General features: G+C 36.5%; 2 protein-coding genes and 1 non-coding gene across 3 annotated transcripts in view; 2 read left to right on the top strand and 1 right to left on the bottom strand.

Annotated features, from left to right (window-relative positions):
* Window positions 1-4,528: 4,528 nt before the first annotated feature.
* Window positions 4,529-7,004, top strand: LOC6649763 (serine proteinase stubble). Its single transcript, XM_002072354.4, has 5 exons — window positions 4,529-4,593; window positions 4,658-6,134; window positions 6,195-6,305; window positions 6,368-6,680; window positions 6,749-7,004. The coding sequence occupies exons 1-5, from the start codon at window positions 4,575-4,577 to the stop codon at window positions 6,905-6,907; spliced, it is 2,079 nt and encodes a 692-aa protein (XP_002072390.3). The 5' UTR covers window positions 4,529-4,574; the 3' UTR covers window positions 6,908-7,004.
* Window positions 7,005-7,774: 770 nt separating this feature from the next.
* Window positions 7,775-22,785, top strand: part of LOC6649761 (nicotinamidase) — a 28,474-nt gene continuing 13,463 nt past the window's right edge. Inside the window, exon 1 of the mRNA XM_002072353.4 lies at window positions 7,775-7,922. Within this exon, the coding sequence (XP_002072389.2) occupies window positions 7,910-7,922 (13 nt within the window). The 5' untranslated portion in view covers window positions 7,775-7,909. The remainder of the gene's footprint in view (window positions 7,923-22,785) is intronic.
* On the bottom strand, window positions 8,752-8,824 carry Trnav-cac. Its single transcript has one exon. It is a non-coding gene; the product is annotated as a tRNA-Val (tRNA).

Genomic DNA, 22,785 nt, shown 5'->3' with positions numbered 1-22,785 from the left:
CTACATTGCCTCTTTTATTTTCACGGTCGTTAGTGACGACAAATGAAAAGAAGAAAACAAAATGTTGGAATTATAAATAAAATATTAGAGGCATGTTTTCTTTATCTCAACATAAAGTTTTACATACATTTCAAGTTTCCCTTTATTTAACTCAAGGATTTCATAGGAAAAAGTTATTTTTTCTACGTTTTTCCCACAAAAAATGATATATTATATCTGTTTATTGTTTAACCAATGTGTTTTTGTTAATTTTAATTTGCATTCAAAGTAGGCCAACAAAGTTTGGGGAAACCACAACCAATCGATGATTCACTTAAAAAAAAAAATAACAAATAAACATTCACTCTTATTTGGATGGGTACTGAAGAGTTTAAAAAATCAACAAAACAAACTGAAGGTTGCGCAAAAATAATGCTGGGGAATACCTTAAACAAAATTGAGCTTTCATACCGCTGATTATTATGTGGGTAGGTCTATTTTGGTGTCCATGTAGAGTTCAATGGGGTTTACTTTGAAGGTGTTTGGCGAAAATTACATATTGGAAAATCTATAAATTTTAAAACTTCAAAGTTCCAATTATGGATTTAATAGAGACTTGGCTAAGTTACCTATGACCCAAAATGAAGACCACAAAATGGAAAAGAGCTCTCGGTAAATCTTAAATGGATTAATGCTAGAGCTTAGCGTTAAAATTAAACTCAATTCTTTGCAATTGTCAATTAAAGATAGAATTAAATGCATTTATAAAGTAACTAGATCGTCTTACGCTTTTAATTTTTAACGCCATTCGATGGATAGAACCACTTAGAAATCGTAATTAATTCAGATGTGCAATTTATGTGTGTAAGTATTAAGTTAAGTACCCCAAACTCTGTAATATAACTTTTAACTTCTCATAATGTTTGCCTCGTTTTAGGTTTTTTGTCTTGCGTTGCTTCTCTTTTGCTTGCCTTGCTCTTGGCTCTTTTTTTTTTAGACAATAACCCTAACAAAAGCATAAAGAAAGTAAAAACTGCCTGCCAGCTACCGCAGCGATGTGGACTTAAGCCAAGCCAAGTCTTTCACACACACAAAAAGAAACGAAACGCAGCAGCAGCAGCCAACAAAAGCCCAAAAGCCCCCCTAAAGCTGGGCTTTGACGCCTCCGACAACATCAACAACAACAGACAACAACCAACGAATATTTTAGACGGATGCGTCGAATAAAAAATACCCTATACAATGTGGGATCTAACAATAAGCTAAAAATTAATTAGAAATTAACTTAACTCTCACACTTCTCCTTTTTGACCTTCAGCATTATGTGGATCTGTATAATGAGAAGAGATCAAAAATGGTTTCTACCTCGAATTGCATTATCTCGTATCGAATATACTTTTTAATGCTGCGACTGCTGGGTATAAAAGCAACAACGACAACAAGTCTTGGATTGGATATGTCGCTTGTCGTTTTTGTCTTTTGCCAGTTTTCAGTTTCAATTTCAGTTGAACTCGGGCAGCAACGGCATACGGAAGCAGACGCGGCAGTAAAAACTAAAACTCATCAACAGAGTTTTAATCGAAGTCATCGCAAAAATTTACAATAATGCTGTGAATGCAATAATAAGTGAAATTTTGTGCTTTACATTTTAACATTTGGATATTTTGCAATCAATTAAATAAATATAAAGGCCAGACCAATTAACAGACGATTGTAATAGAAACAACAACAAATCTTAGTTACATTTAACCAAGGCTAAAAAATTTAACACTTTCATTTTCGTTAAGTTTTGTCAGCGTCACCATCACACTGTTGTTGTTGTTGTTGTTGTTGAGCGGCGGCGACTTTCGTTCCAGTGTGTTAAATAATAATAAACAAAAAATACAACAAAATTAATGTTTTATTAAAAAATATATATAACAACAACAACAACGACCAACTTAAAATGCATTTAAATGCATATGTTTTGAGCATAGGTTGGTATTATCCGAAATGTTTTTATTATAGCCAAATTAGTTTTATGACAACTAATTATAATTAACCCAGTTCGGTTTTACTAAAATGATTTTGTAATCCATAAATGGTTCATTTGTGTGCTAATTTAAATATGTGAAAACAAAAAAAAACTCAAAGAAAAACATGAAATTTACGAAAACAAAAGACTTAAGCAACAAACTTGTATATATAATTTTTGTAAATAATCGTAATGGAATTCTTGTAATAAACAAAAGTGAATTTAATGATTGGTCAAAAGTTTAAATTTACTATGAACTCAACAACGCAAAAAATTAATAAGTTATTTTTATACATAATCCCCCTCCTGCAAAACGTGACTAAGTCTACGATATTAACTTTCTTTGGATAGGCATTTCCGTCAAATGACGTCACGAATTGAATGAAAGAAAAAACGAGTTGGTTGACCAAATGCAAATTGCAAGGCCAGTCAGAAAAGTAAAAAAAAAATCGACAATATTATATCCTAATATGTAACCAGTCCAGACTTAAGTAATTTCGTTTGAGTTTCCTAGATGTTCTTCAATTTAAAAATCGACAATAACTAAAGTTTTAGTTTTACCTGCTTCGAGTCTCATGTTATATTTTAGTTGTTATCATACGATTTAAATCAAACAGTTAATCTAACTGAATATACTTTTCGTCTTATTGTTACTAGGTAGCATAATTTGACATGCAGATGGACACTCTCTCCTAGTTAGCTCCATCTCTCTCATTTCTTTAGTTGGCTTACCACCAATTACACACATATATACTGACGTACGTGTTTGTGCGCTTTGAATATTTTTTTCTTTACTATAAGTTGGTATTACCGCAACATTTCGGGCTTGTTCAGCGGTTATGCAACTAAAAGAAAAAGAAAAAAACCAACATCAATGTATGGAAAAAACTAACTTCAAACTGTGGCCAATGTTGTTGCCGGTTAAAAAGTTGAACAGTGTCTTATTTATGGCCTGACCATGAAGTGTAAAATTTTATAGTATCCTCTCCTACTCCTCCATCTCCCTCCATCAAAACCTCCTCCTTCTCCTTCTTCAAATGATTTGGGAAGTTATTGCAGCTGTTGCTTTTATTGTTGCTCGATTGCCATTTTTCCAAGCTGCACCATTGACATCTCTCAGCTAGTTAAAAAAAAAAAACTTGTAGATAATTTTCACTTTCGTTTGGTTGAAACAGCTGCTTGAGCATTGCAATTGGATTTTTCTACTCGTGAGTGTGTGAGTGTGTGTGCATGTACATAATTTAAATTTAGAAAAATTTATTGCTCTTAAATTTGGCCATCATTTGATTATAAATAAAAAAAAGAAAAAAAAAAGATTTTTCTAAAATTTTCACTCGCTAAGTTCGACGAAAGTGTGACATTTGTTTTCTAGGTCATCTTTTTGTCTGGGTCCCCTATCTCTGGGGCATTCACTTTTCATACATTTAAGAAATAATTTCTATATAAGCCCCCTCTAGGTTTTTTCTTTTCGTATTTTGTATAATTGGCCAATATTTCATTGTATACAACAGCAAGCGTGAAAAAGGCAGATAAAGAAAAAAATCCATTCAATAATTGAGGACTTCGACTTTAAGATACCCTTCATAAAAGCGGCATACAGCACTGTTATTCAAAGATTGGCCTGATTTTTTTGATTTCTAACTTAAAGATTTACTTTTAAAATTAAAGAATTGACAAATCTTCTGACAATTTGAGGGCTTAAATTGTATATTAAATTCTTTGGATACTACCAATATTTGGCATAAATATTCAAACAATCATGATAACATCGAGTACCTTTCAGTTATAGGGTATAAAAAGCATTGCCATTGGTATGGGCCATTTTATATACCAAGTGAAAGTGACAAAGTTGCAGTGCACACCTCGAAAAATGTTAATGAGCCTGGCAATAAAAGCAATATACCAAAAAAAAAAAAAAAAAAACTGTAGCAACTTAACCCAAAATTCAGCTGAAGAAAGATAATCAATTTTTGTGTTTTGGGTTTTATTTTTAAGTGAAATCTTCAAGCGACCTTGAAGTAAAAAGTTAAACTTACATAAAGAATAATCAGGGACTGTTGCAGGAAGTGTAAGAAAGCAAAGTGCCAAGTCATTAAACAAGCACCCAGCCACAACGTACCCAAAGAGATATCCCACAATAAGATTATGTCACGGCAAAGTAAACAAAACTTACAGCAAGAAAAAAAAACATAGCGTTAAATAAACTTTAAACGCTTCAGTTGAACAGAGTCGCATTGGTGAGGGAAGACATTTGTATGTATGTACCTTAGGCGACATACTTTCTCATTTAGGAGGTCTACCGAGATGTGCGTAATGCCAATTTTCGATATTATACAATCAGTACATCGGTTCAGGTTTGCATAAGTCGTGTAAGAAAAAGAGAGTGGGTCAGGTCAGTGCGAAAAGACTAGAATTATTACAGCCCACAAAGAATATATGAATGAATAATAACGTAAACCTTTCTTAGTATTTATAAATTAAGCTAATATATTTACAACTTGTTTTTTTTTTAGTTCTTGTAGCTGTCATTTTTCATATACCGGTCATAGATGGCCTTGACGATATTGACAATGAGCAACCGATGCATTTAACCAACGATGGTAAGTCCCTGAGCATGAACTAGTTGGCAAGACGAACATTCATAACCATTAACCATTAAGGCAGCGTCTTTCTTTCAGCCACATTTGCACGACACGCGCTTGGGTCGTCAGCTGAGCGCCGTCCTGGAAGCTAGCAGTAGCAGTGGAAGTGCCAGCGTGAGTAGTGCCAGTGGTGTATCCTCCACCTACGAGGATAACGATGATGATGATGCCGAAGATGGTGAGGACAAAGAAGACTCCAGCGAGTACTATGATAGTGAAGAAGATCAGACTGAAAGCAGCAGCAATGAGTCGCTGTCGCTGCCACGTTTGCTTTCCCAGTCGACATTCCATCGCATATCGGAGACTCTGGGTGCCTTAAACCATGTGGGGCACATGCTGGTCGATATGACTAGAGGCGGGCAAGAGGGCACAACAGAGAATGGAAGTAGCAGCGTATCGAGTACAATAAGCACAAGTACCAGTGAGGAGAGTGAGAATAGCTCTACTTCTTCATACTCCAGCACAGAACTGGCAACGACATCGACTACAGCCATTCCTGGTGTATTGGGAAAGGTTTTGGATTCCACACTCTCCGCGAATAGTTTGTTGCCAGCTGGTAAACCGGCTAATCTGAGTGCCATACAAGTACTGACCAAACGCATTGATGTAACAACAAATGATGCTGCTGGTAAGCCCATGTTTGTGGAGAACAAAGAGCTTAAGCAAAAGAAGAAAAAGAAGAAGAACAAGAATAAGCAGAAACTCAAGAAGCCCACTGAGGAAACCCAGACGCAGGTGGTATCAGGATCTCAACAATCGCAGCAAAAGATCAAAATTCCCACAACACCACGAACTACTACCATTAGCGTGCCTTTAATCAGTTCGACAACATTGCGGCCACTGGATCAGTTGGCTTTGGCCAGCGAAGATGCTGGGACAGCCAAAGACGTCGAGAACTACTGCAAGACACCAAGTGGACGTCCTGGACGATGTGAGGACTTGAGTAGTTGTCCTGCTTTGCTTCTTAATTTAAGCAGCCTTCGTGAATCGCTTTGCTTCAAGAGTCTCTTTGTTCCTGGTGTATGCTGTCCCTTGTCGTCGGTTCCGGAAAGTGCCTCCACAGTTTTGACTACACAGCGTCCTCTCAAGTTGACCACCAAAAAACCATTAGCCACCACTACTCAACACACCACCAAACGTACAACCGTTCGCCCATCAACTGCCCGACCTACAACACGACCAACTTCTGGTCTAGTCTTAATACCACAAATAAAACCATCGACTAGCACTACAACAACAACCACAGAGGAGCCTCTGGAACCCGAGGGTCTCGATGAGATAGCAAACAATATTGTCGATCCGGACGAGTGTGGACAACAGGAGTATTCCACGGGGCGGATTGTGGGTGGCGTAGAAGCTCCAAATGGTCAATGGCCCTGGATGGCGGCTATTTTCTTGCATGGACCAAAACGTACGGAATTCTGGTGCGGAGGTTCCTTAATTGGCACAAAGTATATACTCACAGCGGCTCATTGCACTCGTGACTCGCGCCAGAAACCGTAAGTTTAATTAATGCGCCTAGAGAATTAACTACATAATACTTTTGAAATCTTTTCTAGATTTGCTGCCCGGCAATTTACAGTGCGTCTGGGTGATATTGATCTATCCACCGATGCTGAACCATCAGATCCTGTGACCTTTGCCGTCAAAGAAGTCCGCACTCACGAACGGTAGGATTGGAGGTGATGCTTCTCGATCGACTTGTTTTGATGGCAATCTCTCCTATTTATAGTTTCTCTCGTATTGGTTTCTACAACGACATTGCAATTTTGGTACTAGATAAGCCAGTTCGCAAATCAAAGTATGTGATACCAGTTTGCCTGCCCCGTGGAATTCGCCAGCCGCCTAAAGAACGTTTACCAGGACGCCGAGCCACCGTCGTTGGCTGGGGCACAACGTATTACGGTGGCAAAGAATCAACTAGCCAACGTCAGGCCGAGTTACCTATTTGGCGTAATGAGGATTGCGATCGCAGTTATTTCCAGCCGATCAATGAGAATTTCATATGTGCTGGTTACTCCGACGGTGGTGTAGATGCTTGTCAGGTGGGATTGGCATAAATGATTCTTCTTCTTTCTTTCGATCCGAATGATATGTGCTTCTTTTGTTTTAGGGTGATTCTGGTGGACCTCTAATGATGCGCTATGACTCTCACTGGGTCCAATTGGGCGTTGTATCCTTTGGCAATAAATGTGGCGAACCCGGCTATCCAGGTGTCTATACACGTGTAACGGAATATCTAGATTGGATACGCGATCATACGCGGGACTAAAGTGAACCCAATGAAACCTAATTAAATAGTTATAACTTGTAGTCTAGATTAAGATATGCACTAGTCTACGTATGTTTAATGCTTGCTCTATTTATTAACCAACGGAAAATCAAATTGTTTTACCATTTTAGTTGTTGTATAGCTTTCGTTATCTAAATTATTTTATTTAAAATTTAAAAGTAATAAACACAAAATATAATTCGTTGAAACAATATTGCAAATAAGTAAATAACCCTTTGCAGTGCCGGATTTAGACAGGAAAGGGCCTGACCATTCCAAAAACCTAAAAATAATTTGCAAACGCAAAGCTAGATTCGTTAAGAATTGTTTTTCTATAATTTATAAAGATTTTTTGGGTAATCCGCCTTTTTTCAGACGGCATTTTTGGAAATTTATAAATTTAATTTTTGTCAATTTTCATAGTTTGCTTATGAATGCATTTTGGTTAACGAATGAACTTTGAATCAACTTCTTTTAAGTTGTTTTATCCCTTCCGGCCCCTCAGCATTTGACAATCCTTCACACACCTAATTCACCACAGTCCTATTTTGGTATATACATATATACATACATATATAATGATTTAATTCCATGAAAATTAATTTTATTCTAGATAAACATAAAACTGAGGGTACTAAGTACCTGGAAATAATTTTTGCTGATATGCCCTGTGGTAAATTTTGTCATATACTCGCAGCAGATAATTCAATAAAACTTGGTAAAATATAACGTAATAATTATATATTTTTTTTCAATAACTGATAAGCTTAGCGTGGCCCATTCATAACAATTGTATACATACATTTGTATGTGATTGGGGTAGAAAGTCAGCTGGTTGCTTGAAGTTTTCAGTTCTCTTAAAGCTTTCACAGCTGACACACGCGTTTTGCCGGCAAAATTGCGACTATTTGTGAATTTGCGGCAATTATAAGAAATACATTTATTTTCCGACTACCTCAACAAGTGCAAATATATTATAAATTACAACCACTTCTTAACAAGATGATCCACAATCGTAAGTCATCAAAATTTGATTGTTGTTTAGCCAAATTGATAAGATTCGGCAACACGCGAGAGTGGTACACAGTAGCCAAAGCTCTGACTCATTTTTATGTTTTGTTAGTGAGGGGTTAAACAAGAGAGAAAGAGAGACTGAGAGAATGCCCTTTAAGAGACAAAACATATTCTGGTAAAGGTCATGAGTAATAAATACATTTAAATCGAGTGTTTTATGCAATTTCATTTATTTTAAATAATTTTGTAATTTTAAATTTGTTTCGATGACTCTCTTTAAGTGTAAATGGGTCTTGCAGCTTTAAGCTCATATGAAAGCTTTGAACTTGCTCTGGTTTAATTCCCCGTTTGAACGCGTTTTCATAGCGTTTTTCACACAGGAAAACATTTTCGCTGTATGAGAATCATAAATTTTTCTATTTTTTGGTAACATCATAAATAATTTTTGTGTTTAGGCCATTAATGATATTGATTAATTGAAATTGATAAGATTTGTTTTCATTCTAAAATTTGATTATGGTTCAAAACTTAGAAAATATGAAATATGGTCTATGCTTGAAATATTTTGTATTTAAATTTATGGCAGTCAATTTTGTTATCAAACTGAAGGCTTTATATTTTAAAATAAAAGTAAATAGCATTAACTAAACCCAATGGAAATCTAATTGACAATTTTTCTATGATTTGATTATCACATAAATCGTTTTATATTTTTTTATTGAACAACAACATAAATCTAATTGTAATTGAAATAAGGTAAATGTGGTTTCTGATAAAAGAAAAACATTTTATTATTAATGTAAAAAAACAATACAAAAAAAAGAAGTTATTGTTTCCGCCCGGGTTCGAACCGGGGACCTTGTGCGTGTGAAGCACACGTGATAACCGCTACACTACGGAAACTGTTGATACTCGATCGATTTTAGGCCACTCAAAAGCATTTTGAAGTCAATTTTGAAGTGCTTGTGAATTGAATTATAGTAAATGGGGCGCAATCACGATGATGATGCCATTGAACAATTTCTTTGGCTTGTCATTCCACTCTTAATTAGCCCCTCCACTCCCCTCTTCGCCTTATCATCTTACAGTCATTGTCCAAGACTATGCCACATTATACACAAAAGGCATTCGAGGTATTCATAGCTGAAATACCTGAAACATGCGGACCAGATTACCAGCTAGCCAAGGGGGGGATAAGGAATGGATTGCTGTTTGCCTCGCCTCCTTTTAAATAAATTTACCCATGCTGATCCTTGATTAAAATTCCAATTGTCTTTGCCTTTGGCAATGGCAAAAGATTTTGTTGCCTCCCTCCTCCTTTACAATCGTCGGGTCCTTCACCGTAACGTAATTAATATGCAGGCCCAGCATCGAGCACCGAGCACCCAGCTCCAAGAACTCTAACTGCTCTCTACTACTCGTTATAATTACGCATTTAAATTGGCACAAAGGTTCAAGCTGCTGTTGCTGCTTCCAGATATGTAGGTAAGAAGCTGCTGGTATGCTAGTTCCATTGCTTCACTGAATCGCACTCTGTTCCTTTCAGTCTCTAGTTTTCTCTCTCTCTCTCTAGAGTTTGTGTGTGTATTTGCTGTGTGTGTGGCCCATAAATTTGGGTCAATGGGAAAAACGTCAGAATTGAGTAATTACAACATAATTTTCAATTTTGCAGTTTACGTTGTAAATTAATTTGCGGTCGACATTCTGCCAACCTCGAACCTAGAAATTTCGCCCTGCCCCTGCCCGTGCCAAGCTCAACAATAATCGTGACTGGTTGCCCATAGGTTTTTCGTTGGAGAGAGAGAGAGTGAGAGCATTGGGCAGACGGGGATTGCACATAACAATTATAACAACAATTACTGGACAGCTGGGCGGTCATTGGATTTGTGTGTTCTCGTGTTTGCTCCATTCGATGTCTCGTTCTCATTCTCATTCTCCATGTCTATCTCTATCTCTGTTGGGGGTCATTCTCGTTGTCGTTTGTTGTGCATAATTAATTTTTCGTTATTTTCTTTGTTCGCGTGCTTATATACCGCTCGACTATATTGTTCATACAAATACATACATATGTATGTATGTATGTACATATATGTACAAGTATGTGTTAGTTTAGTAGGTGCAACTAAATCTGAGTTCAGTGTTACGTGCCAAAATTTACCATGCATTGAGAGGAAGAATCGATTGAATGGGTTGGGTATCAAAAATCAACTTCATATGTTATAATTGATGAATCAATACAGATAGTTTAACTATGTTTACAATTGATTCATTTTGACTCACTTTTTAATAAATGACCAAGTTAATTTTCTTTTTTACTCATATTTTTCAGTTGCTCACCTGACTCAGTAAAGGCATTCAACATTTTTTGAGACTAGTTCTACTCGAAATTAAAAACTTTCTGTTAGATCTCCTAAAAGCAGTGACAACAATTTATTTGGTTAATTGAAAATTTCTTTAGAAGTTTAATTTTGTGTTATTAAAATCAAAATCAAACATCTAAAGAGCCGTCAGATCCACAAATATGGTGGTCTAATTGAGGCAACTTCTGTAGTATTAACTACATTACTCTACTATAATAGTTTGAATTTGCCGACTTTGAGTTTTAAAGTTTCTTTTTGGTGATCAATAATATGAAATGAAATAATATCTATTTCATTTGTGTATTTTGTGTAGACAAATACCAAAAGAAAATGCAAATGTTGTATAGATTATATTTTTTTGCATACTTTTGTTTTTTGAATTAAAATGTCATTTGTCTGACATCAGTATTTGTGAAGCCATTTTTCGAGGCAAACTGTTTACGATTTTCCACTTGAGCAGCTTTTAATTGAATGAAACTAAAAGACAGGCTAGTGTCAACGACATGGCAACAAAAAACCAAAGGGGGAACAATGAAGGCAAAGGCGGATCCAGAGGCAAAAGGGCAGGGGAGCATAACCAAAGGCAAAAGCAGTTACCAACAGCTGCGACACAATGCTCCTTCTGTAGTATTCATATGAGTGGTGGATGGGGGCGGTCGGTTACTGAATGTTGCTTACTACTATACTCACATACATATATGTTTGCAAAGGGGTGGCGGCATGGGGCAAACTTAGGAAGGGGAGATTGGGGGACTTGGCGTTGCAATAAAAAATTGACCCGAAAATGTGTAACAAATGTTGTGACATATTTTCGCAACGTTTGTTTGCACCACTACTCACCCATTCGCCATCATTTCTTCGTGATGCCAAACAACAATTTCATACCCGTTGCCAATGATCCTGAAAAGCGCAAACGAAAAGAGTCTGAAAGGGTACCCAAATAGGTCTGTGGAAAAGGAATCAAAAGGGGTTGGGGTGGTGGCTGAGTTGGAGTTACCAAATCGGTTTCGGGCAACATTTGTTTTGGGCTACACTATCAGAAATAAGCAAAAATGAATATGAACTAAAGGAAAGCAACACAAAAATAAAAATAACAAAAATAATATGAAAAAAAAACTTAGTAAAGTGTTTCAAAAGGGGAGCAGAAATATGGCAAAAATCTGTAACTGTAACTGCAACATGGCATGAACTTAATCTGCTGCCGATTGTTGTACCCTTTAGCCATATAGTAAATAGGGTATATAAAAGTCACAAGCAGAAGAGTACGTTAACCATCAAAATCAATGGTCTTCTATTCGAGTTATTACATATCGGCGATTAATGTCGCATTAAGTTAACTTAAGCGAGTTAAAGTCACAGCTCCAATTTAATAAAGGGCATTACCTATGTCGTGGTAAAATGTAAAAATTGTTGCTGTTTTTGTTATTGTTTTGTTGCTCAATTTGTGTGTATATAGTCAAGCTACTTTGGCGAGGAAACCCAAATACGGCGCATTTTCAATATTGCGGCTACAAATTTTCATGGTTTTTCGTTGTTATTGTTGTTGTTGCTCTTGTTTGGTAATAATGAAAGCAACGATTGGGGCGTACACAGTTGGGTGTGAGTAGGTGGGCGGTTGTGTGGGTGGATGGTTGGTTCAAGTAGGGCGTGGCAAACGGAAGGGGTGTTCGTTTAATTGAAAACAAGAAGCGGCAGTGGCACTTAAACTGAAATCGAGAACAGATGGAAACGATGAAAACTTGCAATAAAATTGCTCCAACGTCAGGCATTTAAAAATTGACTTGAGTTTTGAGTTTTCTTGTATACCAAGTTATCCGAAAGAGGCCATTACCGGAAAGATAAAGTTTTTGCGGGCCAATTAATGTGTTATTTATAGAGTCAAAAATAAATAGATACACTTTTGATGTCAATAATCATATAATAGACAGTGTTAATTTTAACTTTTTGTTTATCAGTTTATAAATCCAATTTATTGAAAAAAAATAAGTACCTCTAAAAGGTTTTCGCTAAGATGATATATGTCGTTGCAGTTTAACCATTTATTAGGCAATTTGTGTACCCGAAACGAAACGAATGAATCGGATCACTGAATTCTTAATTTTACTAAAAGACGAATTATTCAAGAATACATTACGCAAATAAATCATCTACATAAAATAAACAGAAAGAGAATTGATGATAGTCATCAATAGAAACGATTCGTATCAACACAAAAAAAAAACCTATAGAAAAAATAAATTATTGAACGACTACTTAATGTAGGCTAAAAAGACCTTTAAGAAACTTTATGTTCCTGGTATTAACCATCTGTATCGATTGCATTTCTCTAGAATAATATAGTTTTGGATAATCCAAAAAAAAAGCAAAACAGACTTGGGGATACAAATTTAATATGACTTTCATGCATTTAAAAAAAATATTTTATGTTATGTTATGTTATGTTTTGTTTACAATTATCCAATTTTTTGTTACAAAGTATCGGTTTGTATAGAACAAACATCGTCCTTCTCGAATGTTGTTTATATTAATTTAAATGATATACAAATTTGTTTTACAAACAGAGCGCATTGTACACAAAAAGAGTAAGAGAGCGAGAGAGGGACAAAGGAGAAAAAGAAAAAGCTGTATGTGCGATATGTAACCTGATATACATATGTATATATTTAATTTCTTTTTTCGCTTGTTGCAATCTCGGGCATTTTTTCCGTTGTGCAACACATTTTGTGTTATGTTGCCGCCATTGCGACCTTTTCCTTAGAGCTACACCATTGCTTCTTCCTTCCTTCTGAGCCCTGTCTGTATGTGTGTGTGTGTGTGTGTGTGTGTGTGTGTGTCTGTGTGGGTGTTATCTTTGTTCGCATACATATAAGACAGTAAACACACACAAGAAGGACACAAGGCCATGGCAGTGAACAAACATTCAAACAGTAGTAGCCGCCGCCCCTTTCATGTGTGTGTTGGAATTGGCAAACAGGACGCAGGACACTGGATACTGGCACAAAGAAGAGCGGTCAATGCAACAGAATATTTCGTTGTGTTATGGGAAATGGGTAGTATCTGTTTTTTTCTTTCTCTCTTCTTTTTCTTTTCACTTACAATGGCCAAGCAAAACCAATAAGTCAAAAGACAAAAAAGGCTTAACGGACCGGCACAAAAAAAAAACAAACAAAAAAACAGATAGAAAGCATAAAAAAAAATCACAAAAGCTAAAGAAATAAAAAAGGCAAATGAATAGTGAATAGAGAAATTCCTAAGACGATTGCTTAAGTGCTCTAGGATATTTAATATCTTTAAATAAAATGCATCACAGATTACGTTGGCAATAAAAAGTTTCAAAGTACTCGCAAAAAACAATAGTTATATTTTTATAAGCTGATTTTTAGTACATTGCATTATTTTTATCATTTAATCATAATCGATGTGCTCTGAAATTATTAATAACAAACATTGACGAGTTTCTTTAGAAATTTCAAATTTATTTTACATAAATGCCCAAAGATTTATAAAGCTTTTGGTTATCCCGACAAATCTATATTTTGTTTATTAAAACAAAGTTTAAACTAAGAATAACTTTAAGACCATTGGGTGACCAATAACAAGCTATTCGCAATGTTAAAACTTTTCTATTCTGAATGATATATATACATTCTTTAATCTTTCAAAATTCAAATATGTTTTGTTGAACAATCTCTTTTTGCAAATTCTATTCCAAATTGATTATGCCCAAGTTGCTGGAAAAACAAATCACATTGTTGACTATTTGCTGCTGTGATTGCCAAAGAGCAAAAACGAATCCATTGCAAGATCCATGAGAATGACGACGACCCTTTTCCCGATACTGATTCCCCATTTTCATTTCCATTGCCGGTCCCATTTGTGCCAAGTGTGTGACAATAAAATGTTTACTGATAACAACAACAACAACAACGGAAGCAACAGCAGCAATGAGAAACGGGTGAAGCAATTGAATGTGGCACAAAAATTTTGGGGAATGGGTTTGCTTCAGCCTGGCCATTGGTGGTAGGGGGCTTGGCTGTCATCTATTAGAAAAGGTTGCCAAATGCCAAGTCAGAGTGAAAGGAGTGGGAGTGAGTTTCTGTGGAGGTAAACTAAATGGCAGGCAAAAAGCAAAGCCGGACCGACTATTATAAATAATAAATGCTGACTGGTCAGCCAAAGTTGCCACCCCCGCTACATCACCCCGGACATACACTTGCACTGCCAGTCCTAATCCTGATGCTGTTCCTGCCTGTGCTTCTGCTTCTCTCACTGCTCAATTCCTGACCCAAGGCGCAAGTTTCGGCGCCGGGCTAAGCAAAAACAATTTGCTCGTCCACTTTTTGTTTTTTTTTCCTCTGCCTTGGTTTGGTTTCTGGTTTGGTTTGGTTTTCTCTGGTGTTTTTTTTTTTCTCTGCTCGGCATTTTTTTCCAGGCTCACGCGCCCTTGGCTCATAAATCTCAACCAAGAGTGAAATGAAGCTAAAATTTAGGCAGAGCCTAGGCCTGGTCCTGCTGCTGGTGTCCTTTCTGGCACCTGGCAAATTGATTTGTTGGTTTATTTGGTATGCCAACGTAAATTCCGAGCCGCCTGTTTGTGTCATAAAATACGAGGACATGAAGTGTCCTGAAGAAATGACATTACGATGAAGTTAAGCAGCCAACATAAAGCAATTTACAATTGTCCTTGATTGGACAAATTAGCTCACTAGCAGGACCAGCCCCTGGATCAAAAGCTGCAGTCCATCACCAGTATCACTTGATGCCTTTAATTTAAATCAATCAATCAATCAGGGCATCTGCTTCTGCTTTAAGGATCAATTTTTCTTTTCTCCAATTTATTGTTTTCTTAGTTTTTTCTTGCTTTGTTTTTTTTTGTTTTTGGTTTTTCTGCTTATCTAGCCTTTTATTGTTATTAGGCAGACTTTGTCTTTTGTGTGACGAATGAAGCAAAAAGGGACTGGACAGGGCAGGACGGAACAGGGACATCAACTGATTGCTTTATATGGGTGAGCTAGAGGGGAGGACCGCCTCTGTAATTTTAAGCAGCTTAAACCATTTTGGGCCCTTTTAGTTTCACCACCCCTTATTCTCTTCTCTATATACTTGTCTCATATTATCTCTTTCTACCTATCTCTATCTCTTTCTGCCTAAGCTACTTAATTTATTTGACCCGGCTTGCAGAGTAAGACAATTTAAAGTGGCCCCAAAAATTGAATTCAAATCATCTCCCAGACAAGCAAATGAATGTTTTGGGGGCTTTTTTGTTAGTTAAATTTATAGTGTTGTCTACTAATAGCCAGATATGATACCTTAAAGGCAGATTTACATGTTGATTATGTTTGTCTTATATCTATCAATGTTGCCCAAAAAATGTGCAGTGTTTTTGCAGCACGAAATACACAAGTTCTTTCATGTTATTCAGTTGGTAAAAAGGAGACTCTTTCTGGATTTGTAAACCTATTAACATTTGGTGAAGGGTTTACGTACATATATCCTTTGTGTTCGAATGTGTCTCAGCAATTTCAACGAATTTCCTGCATTTTGCATTTGTTTTTTCAATGTTGATCGACAAATCGACTTCACAAATTATGATTTGTAGGTATGTAAGAGCAAAGACGGGTAAATTGTCATAGTATGTACTTGCAATCGTGCTTTTGCCTATTTATCTAGCGAACAGTTTGTCTCTTTGCTTGTAAAATTTGTTTTGCAAATCTTTGCAATCTTTCATGACGCAATCAATAAGGTAAACTAGCAGGAACATTTTATTTGGAAATGGGCCCTAACTTAACTCCTATAGCTAACGGATCTGACATTTCGTTTACAATTTAACTACGATTCGTTTCACTTGCATATTTTGCCAATAAATTGGGTTTCGACGGTCTCTGAGCTCATGTTTGCCTACTGCTGTTATCCTAACGTTCAATCTTCTATCGCCGAGTCCGGGTCTGGGTCTGGGTCTGGGCTCTGGCAAATGCCAGGCTATCAAAATGTCAAAGTTCAATGTGCAATTTAAATGCAACACTGTGCAATTTGTGTGCTTTGCTATTTTACCTTTGCGTTGGCTGAGCACAGGTGCTGCACCCCCGCCGAGAGGAAACAACAAAAAAAAAACCAACCAAAAAATGAAGAAAATACATATATATAAAATGGAGAATGCGGCAAACAATTTGTATTTAAATTCGCTGCAATTTGATGGCACAGCGAGATCCTGCGGCTGTTTTTAATTGGCAAATAAAAATGCATGGAAAGTCATAAAAAAAGAGAAGCAAAACGCAAAATATATTTGTATGGTGGTATTTTTGCATATGAATGTGAAATTGCTAGCGATTCAAAATTGAAATTTATGATGGAAAATCTAAAGTGAAAAAAAATTGCTTACACACACATGGAAGCAGAAACACACACACACTCACACTTAGAGTGAGATGGGAGCGTGAACTTGCTGAAAGAGCAGGAAGCATCGATTATTCAAAACATCCGCAATTGCCAAGGCTTATCAACAATGGCGCCATCTATCTACTGCAACCGACAACTACTGCGCAGTTTGTCAAAAATTTAATTTGCTTTTTTGTTTATGTAAAAGTCAGATAACAAATGGGTATAGATATCTAAAGCGAGGCATAAATGACTGCATGAAGAAAAATTACTACAAAAACTAAAGGATACGAATATCTTGTAATTTAATGAAATGAGATCATAAGATCACCAATTATTTACTATATAAAAACAAATTTCCAGTAATAATCTAGAGTGATATTACTGATTGATAGTATAAAATTTTCAAAGCATACTTTTCAGATGAGAATTTAGCTTGTAATCATTTGACGGATTGAAATTAGAGTTTCCAGGGTATATTGCGTTTCAATCAATTTGAAGAAAATAAAGTTAAGCTTGGTTTGCTTTTTCTGTGATCCTGCACAGTGTGATGAGTTTTTGTGTGTCTATTGTCAGTTGTTGTGTCAGATAAACACACACACATGAAGAGGATAACCCTCTTAATAGGTCCATTCGCCTGCTTTGCCTCAATTCCTGTTCATTCTCTCTCATTCATATGCATGACGATGTGTCCATTTTTGTGGCTTGTCATTAATGCATAAAAAATGCTAATGGCCACCTATACCCTCCCACTACTCCTTGGCATCGCTTAGCGCCGCAATCAGCCAACAAGGGACAACCAAGTAGCAACAAAACAACGTTTATGTCGACGCTTTTGGCCGAAAAAAGGTGCAAACTGTTGTTGCTTGTTGACTGTAGGACGAAGTGTGTTTTTCTGTCGTAATGCCTTTTAAATGAAGTTGTGCTCCATTTGCCATTTGAAGTTTTTGGCGACTTTTTCGGTTGTTTCAGCCCAAAATTGAGTTTGGTTTCGTGGTGACTCTTATTTTGTAGTCCCTTTATTTCTTCCGTTTCAGCTCTTTTTATTATATGTGGAAAGGGGTTCTACATATGTAAGGAGAGGGGCAGCAAAAGTGAATGGGATAAGCTGCAATGGGCACATTTAGTGTAATGCTAAAGGGTTTTTATGGGTAATTGTGTGTGGATGGCAAGCTCGTATTAGTAGTCTTTCATACACACACACATACACACACTAAAGAGAGATTGTGTTTATCGAATAGAGTTGTATAGAGACTAAGCAGACTAGAAGAGGAAAAGATAAAAATGAATATCATATTTAAGTACACATTTAATCAAGATACTTAACTTGATTTGAAAACTATTAGGAGTCATAAATGCTGGGTTCTTAGAAAGTGTGTAGTTTGTATGTATTCTAAATAATTTTTAACTTGTAATTCCAATTAGTTTTCAGTCGAAATTCGTTAACGACCATCAAGCTTGATGCACTGTGCGTGCCTATCCACCTTAGAAAAGTAAACTCAACGATCCGAACGATGCCATTAACGCAACACCCAAAAACTATGCGCTGTTCCACATCATTCCGCTTCGCCTTCCTTCAATTCCCCATTCTCCTTGCACCTTTGTCCGCATTTTGGGATATTTTTGCTAGTGTGTTATCTGGGCGTCAACATCAGCAGCGCGTAACTCGAAAATTTTTCAACCAATGCGGCAAAAAAATACATCCAAAAACAAAAACCAGGCCAATTTGAGACCCCCGAAAACTTCTATAGTGTGTGTGTATGTGTGTGTGAAAGTGTGTAAGTGTGTGTGCGTTTGTTTTAGGGCTTTGTTTAGGCGGCGGTATGGCAGACAAACCGACAGCAAACTAAAACCCATGCAAGAGTTGAGTTCATTTCAGAAACGCTGCGGTGAACATGAAAGTACGGCAAGGCAGGAAAAAAATGCTAGGGAAGTATGTAGTAAAGGGAAGGCGGAGAGGCTGAATGGAGGGGTATACCAGAGACCGCAGTCAAAATGGCAATTTATCATTCTGTATTTAAGCGGCGGCAAGGTAAGGAAAACCAAAAACGGAATGGAATAAAATGAAATGAAATGAAAGGCGGCATGTGCGCCACGTATTTTTAGATACTAACAAGTGATAAAAGCCAGTAAATACACACACATACACACCGATTGGTTAGCGGAATGAGATGAAAAAAAGAATTAAAGGAGCGTAGTCACAAATAAATCTTGAAGGGGTATTGCAAAGTCAAAATCAAAAGATCCATGTGAAGTAATAATGAAATGAAATTACTATTTCCATAATATGGTATCAGTAATATAGTTAATGAAATGCTTTTCTTTATCTTAAGACATCAGATGAAACTTCTTCAATTCCTTAACATATGCTTAAATTTAAATTTGTTAAGTGATCTTAACAAAAAAAATGAGGTAAACAGTCAATTGAGATTGTATTCAAAAAAACAACAACATTTTCCCTACTTTTACTTTGCGAACATTCTATTCTTGATTCTGAAATATATGTGAAAATTGTGCGTATACCAAATATACTTAAAATGGGTAATAAAAATAAACATGTCAAATCACAGTTATCTGTTTGTTATCCAAACCGATCCCCATTGGACATGTCCCTGGCAGCTAGGAATGACGGACTCACTGGCAAAATGGGGCACCGAGGGGAACTGTGTGTGGAACTGACTGACACCTACTCGGTGAAAAGAAAGAAAGGCGAAAAGGAAGGCAACCTTCTGCCGCTGAGCTGACGTGGCATTCCTCAACTTGCGTATCCATCAATGTCTGCCCAGTCGTCCTTTCTCATATGTATGTGTGTGTGTGTGGGAGGGGTCGGGGGAGCTGCTGACGTGCCTGCATTAAGCGAACGTCGCAAAAACGAACAAAAAATTGAAAGTCTTTTATAGGCAGCCCCATTCACCATTACCTTCGCCCATTCCCTTAAACCTACCAACAGCAGCAGCTGCTAAATTTATTTTATTTATTTTTTCTTCCTTTTTTTGGCAATTCAATTGTCGGTATATAACCCTGAAGCGTTTGCTTTTTAAATGCTTCGCGCCACTTAGCTCCTTCCTGATTCCGTTTTTTTTTTTCGTTTCTTGATATGGAATGAGTTTGGTTTATTAGCTGATCCCATCTTCGGTAGCTTGACAAGCCACTTTTGACGCCCGTCGACAACGCGAGCACCATCAGAGGAAAAACAGGAAGTCTTAGGCGGTAATTTACTTTTCAGCGCTCTACTGGCAAATTATGCAAGACTTTCATTCGTCTTTGTCGATGGGAGCGAAAATCATGAAGCATAAGCAGTAACACGAACACAGCAGCCCAGAGAAGAAGCAAATTGGGCGGGGGCCAAAAGCTGGAGCAGAAACCATGGAAGAACTTCTCTGCTGATTTATGTTAGAAGCTTAAAGTTTTTGTGGATTTCTCATTTTTTTTTTTTTCGGGAGGGATAAAGAAGAGCATTAGAAAGTTTTGAATCGATTCACTGACGAAATGTAATTACTCTATCTTGAATCTGACTTCATTTTCTGACTTTTACATATGTATGTATGTAATTACTTTTAGTGTAAAAGAGCTTGATAACGATTCCACATAGCCTATTCGTTAATTGTTTTTAACAATTCATGGCGGAAACATCAAAGTAAATTCTGACTTTACTTCTAGTAAAGACTTTTAGAAAAATTGTTATTTTCCTATGAATGGGATACTTAATTTCCAATTTGGTCTTCTAAAATAGTTATCAGTAATGGAATGACTATGACTAGTTTACCTACAGAGCAAAATCTGTTTCGTGTCACAAGTTAAAGTCTTGACCTTTTTCGGCCACTTCAATAACCGGTAACCTGTGTCAGGGATCAACTACTATTTGAAAACGGCAGTCAACCTCATAATCAGGACACGTGCTGGTCTTCCATTGTTTCTCTTCAAATTGTCAAAGTTTGCTTTTCCCCCTCCCTCCCCTTCAAATTCAGCATATACTGTTTCCCTTCTAAAACCATTCTACTCCATTTCCACACTTCTAGCTACTTGGCTGGCATTTTATGATGCTTTTTATTTAGTCAATGACTTTGACGTCGACAACAACTTTAATCGAAAACAATTTCAGCAAAAAAAGAAAACACCCAACCAGAGGAAGAAGGAAAAAAAGCAAAACTTGTATTTTTTCCCTCTGATTTGCTGAGGTGAGGTGTGCGCACGCGTTTTACTTAATGCCGCGTAAATTGCTTCGCAGCAAAAGTTTTGCACATTTCGCGTTATATCCAATTTACATATTTAACCCAAAAAGGCCCCCTGAGATAGACACAGATGCCGGGTCTGAAGAGGAAAATAAGTCCAAAAATAGTTTTCAATTAGTGTTTTGTTTTTCTGTTTTGGTTTTGCTTGCTGAGGAGGATTTGCTTTTAGCTTTTAGTGCTTTGAGCTGAAATTATGCGCATTTTTATACTCTGCATTGGTAAGAGAAATGGCCATATTATTGTCTATAAAGAGCAGTGGGCTAAAAGGCATTATTTATTATAAGAGACCAAAACAATAGAGTTGCGAGTTCAGATACAGATTTTCAGCAATTGGACACAGTATATGACAAAGTCGTGGCCATTATTTGACTTTTGGTAAAAAGTAAAAATATATACATATGTAAATATTTGTATTTAACTTCCGGATGTTCTGTTGTTTGTTTTTCTCTGCCAATTTAAAGAGTAGAAAAATCTGAACATTTTTTGTTTTTCTTGCTGATTCATGGGGGGCCACAAAAGGCCACATAAATTATGCCAATATTTCGTATTTTTATTTAGGCCTTTTTTCCTGGCCCCTTTACCTATGAAACGACATACAACGGAGTAAACGCAACATATTGTGCATAAATCTTTAATATTAAGTAAACACATGCATACATAGATGTATATGAATATATATATACATACGCTACATAGAGATATATATAAATTTAAATTTATCGCCTGCTGCGCATTAGTTTCAAGTCACAAAGAAGGAACAAGAAAAAACCAACCAAAGGGTCGAATCCAGTTGAGTCGAGTCTGTGGCTGAAATAGGACTAAAAGTTAAATGGAAATCTATGGCTTTGTGGCTTATGCTTCCATGTATATATGTTTGTGTTTGTAGTCCCATTGTCAATGGAAAGAGAAAATGGTTAGGGGGAAATATGTGAAAGATTAGCCCTTAAAAGGTAAGCATACAGTCAAAGAATAATGCAAGGATTTTCACAGTACATGAAAATTAAATACAAAAAAGGGAGTTGCAGAGATAGCCACTCAGAATAAATCGTATATAACAGCTTATTGCGAAACGAGAAAGAGAAAATTACTTTAATAACTAAAAAACTGCTTTAAATAGATATCAATAAATTGGCAAATTTTGTATGTTATGCATTTGAGTCGTTTAGTGACATGTTCACCAAAAAAATGATTCAAGTAATATAACTAATAATAATAGGAAAATCAGTAACACTATGTAAATTTCTTGATAGCCTACATACCATTAAAAAGAGTGCCAAACACCAATCTATCGGCTTCCGACTTAACACTTTATGACAGCATTTTTGATTATGACCATTTTTTATTAGAAACTTTGTAGTTTTTAACAGCCGAATAATTGTGTTTATTAAAAAACCAGTCAAAATGTCAGCAATAGCGGTTGGCCTTGTAGAATAGAACTTGATTTAACGTCGTCCAACAGTTAAGCCTTGGTTGCAGTTAAGAGGCAATTTGTTACATTGTTGTATTGCGTGTGTGCTGTACTTTTTTTTGTTCTTGTTGACGAGTTCTTCGCCACCAACTCCAACACCTACACCAACACCAAGAGCAAAAAACAGCAAACAACAGCAACAGGATAGAGCAAGAACAGCAATGATCGACTCCGCTATTCTTCGGTCTTTTTTTTTGTTAAAGGGCCCGCATTCGAGGTTAACTGTCAAAAGTTTCATTTACAGCCATTAGCATTTGTGCACTAAGCAAAAGGTGAAAGGCATTTTCAACATTTTCTACACATTGCTGCAACAAAAGCTTGATATACAATGCACACTTTTTGATTAGCTACAAAAAGAAGAAGAAAAACAACAACAACAAGCTAAACAAAACCCTTCAGGTGAAACGCTCCGGGCCACCAAGCGACATT

Source organism: Drosophila willistoni, chromosome 3R (genome assembly GCF_018902025.1).
Source record: "Drosophila willistoni isolate 14030-0811.24 chromosome 3R, UCI_dwil_1.1, whole genome shotgun sequence".
NCBI lineage: Eukaryota > Metazoa > Arthropoda > Insecta > Diptera > Drosophilidae > Drosophila > Drosophila willistoni.
The sequence above is the reverse complement of the archived record's forward strand: the minus strand, read 5'-3'. Positions and strand labels throughout refer to the sequence as shown.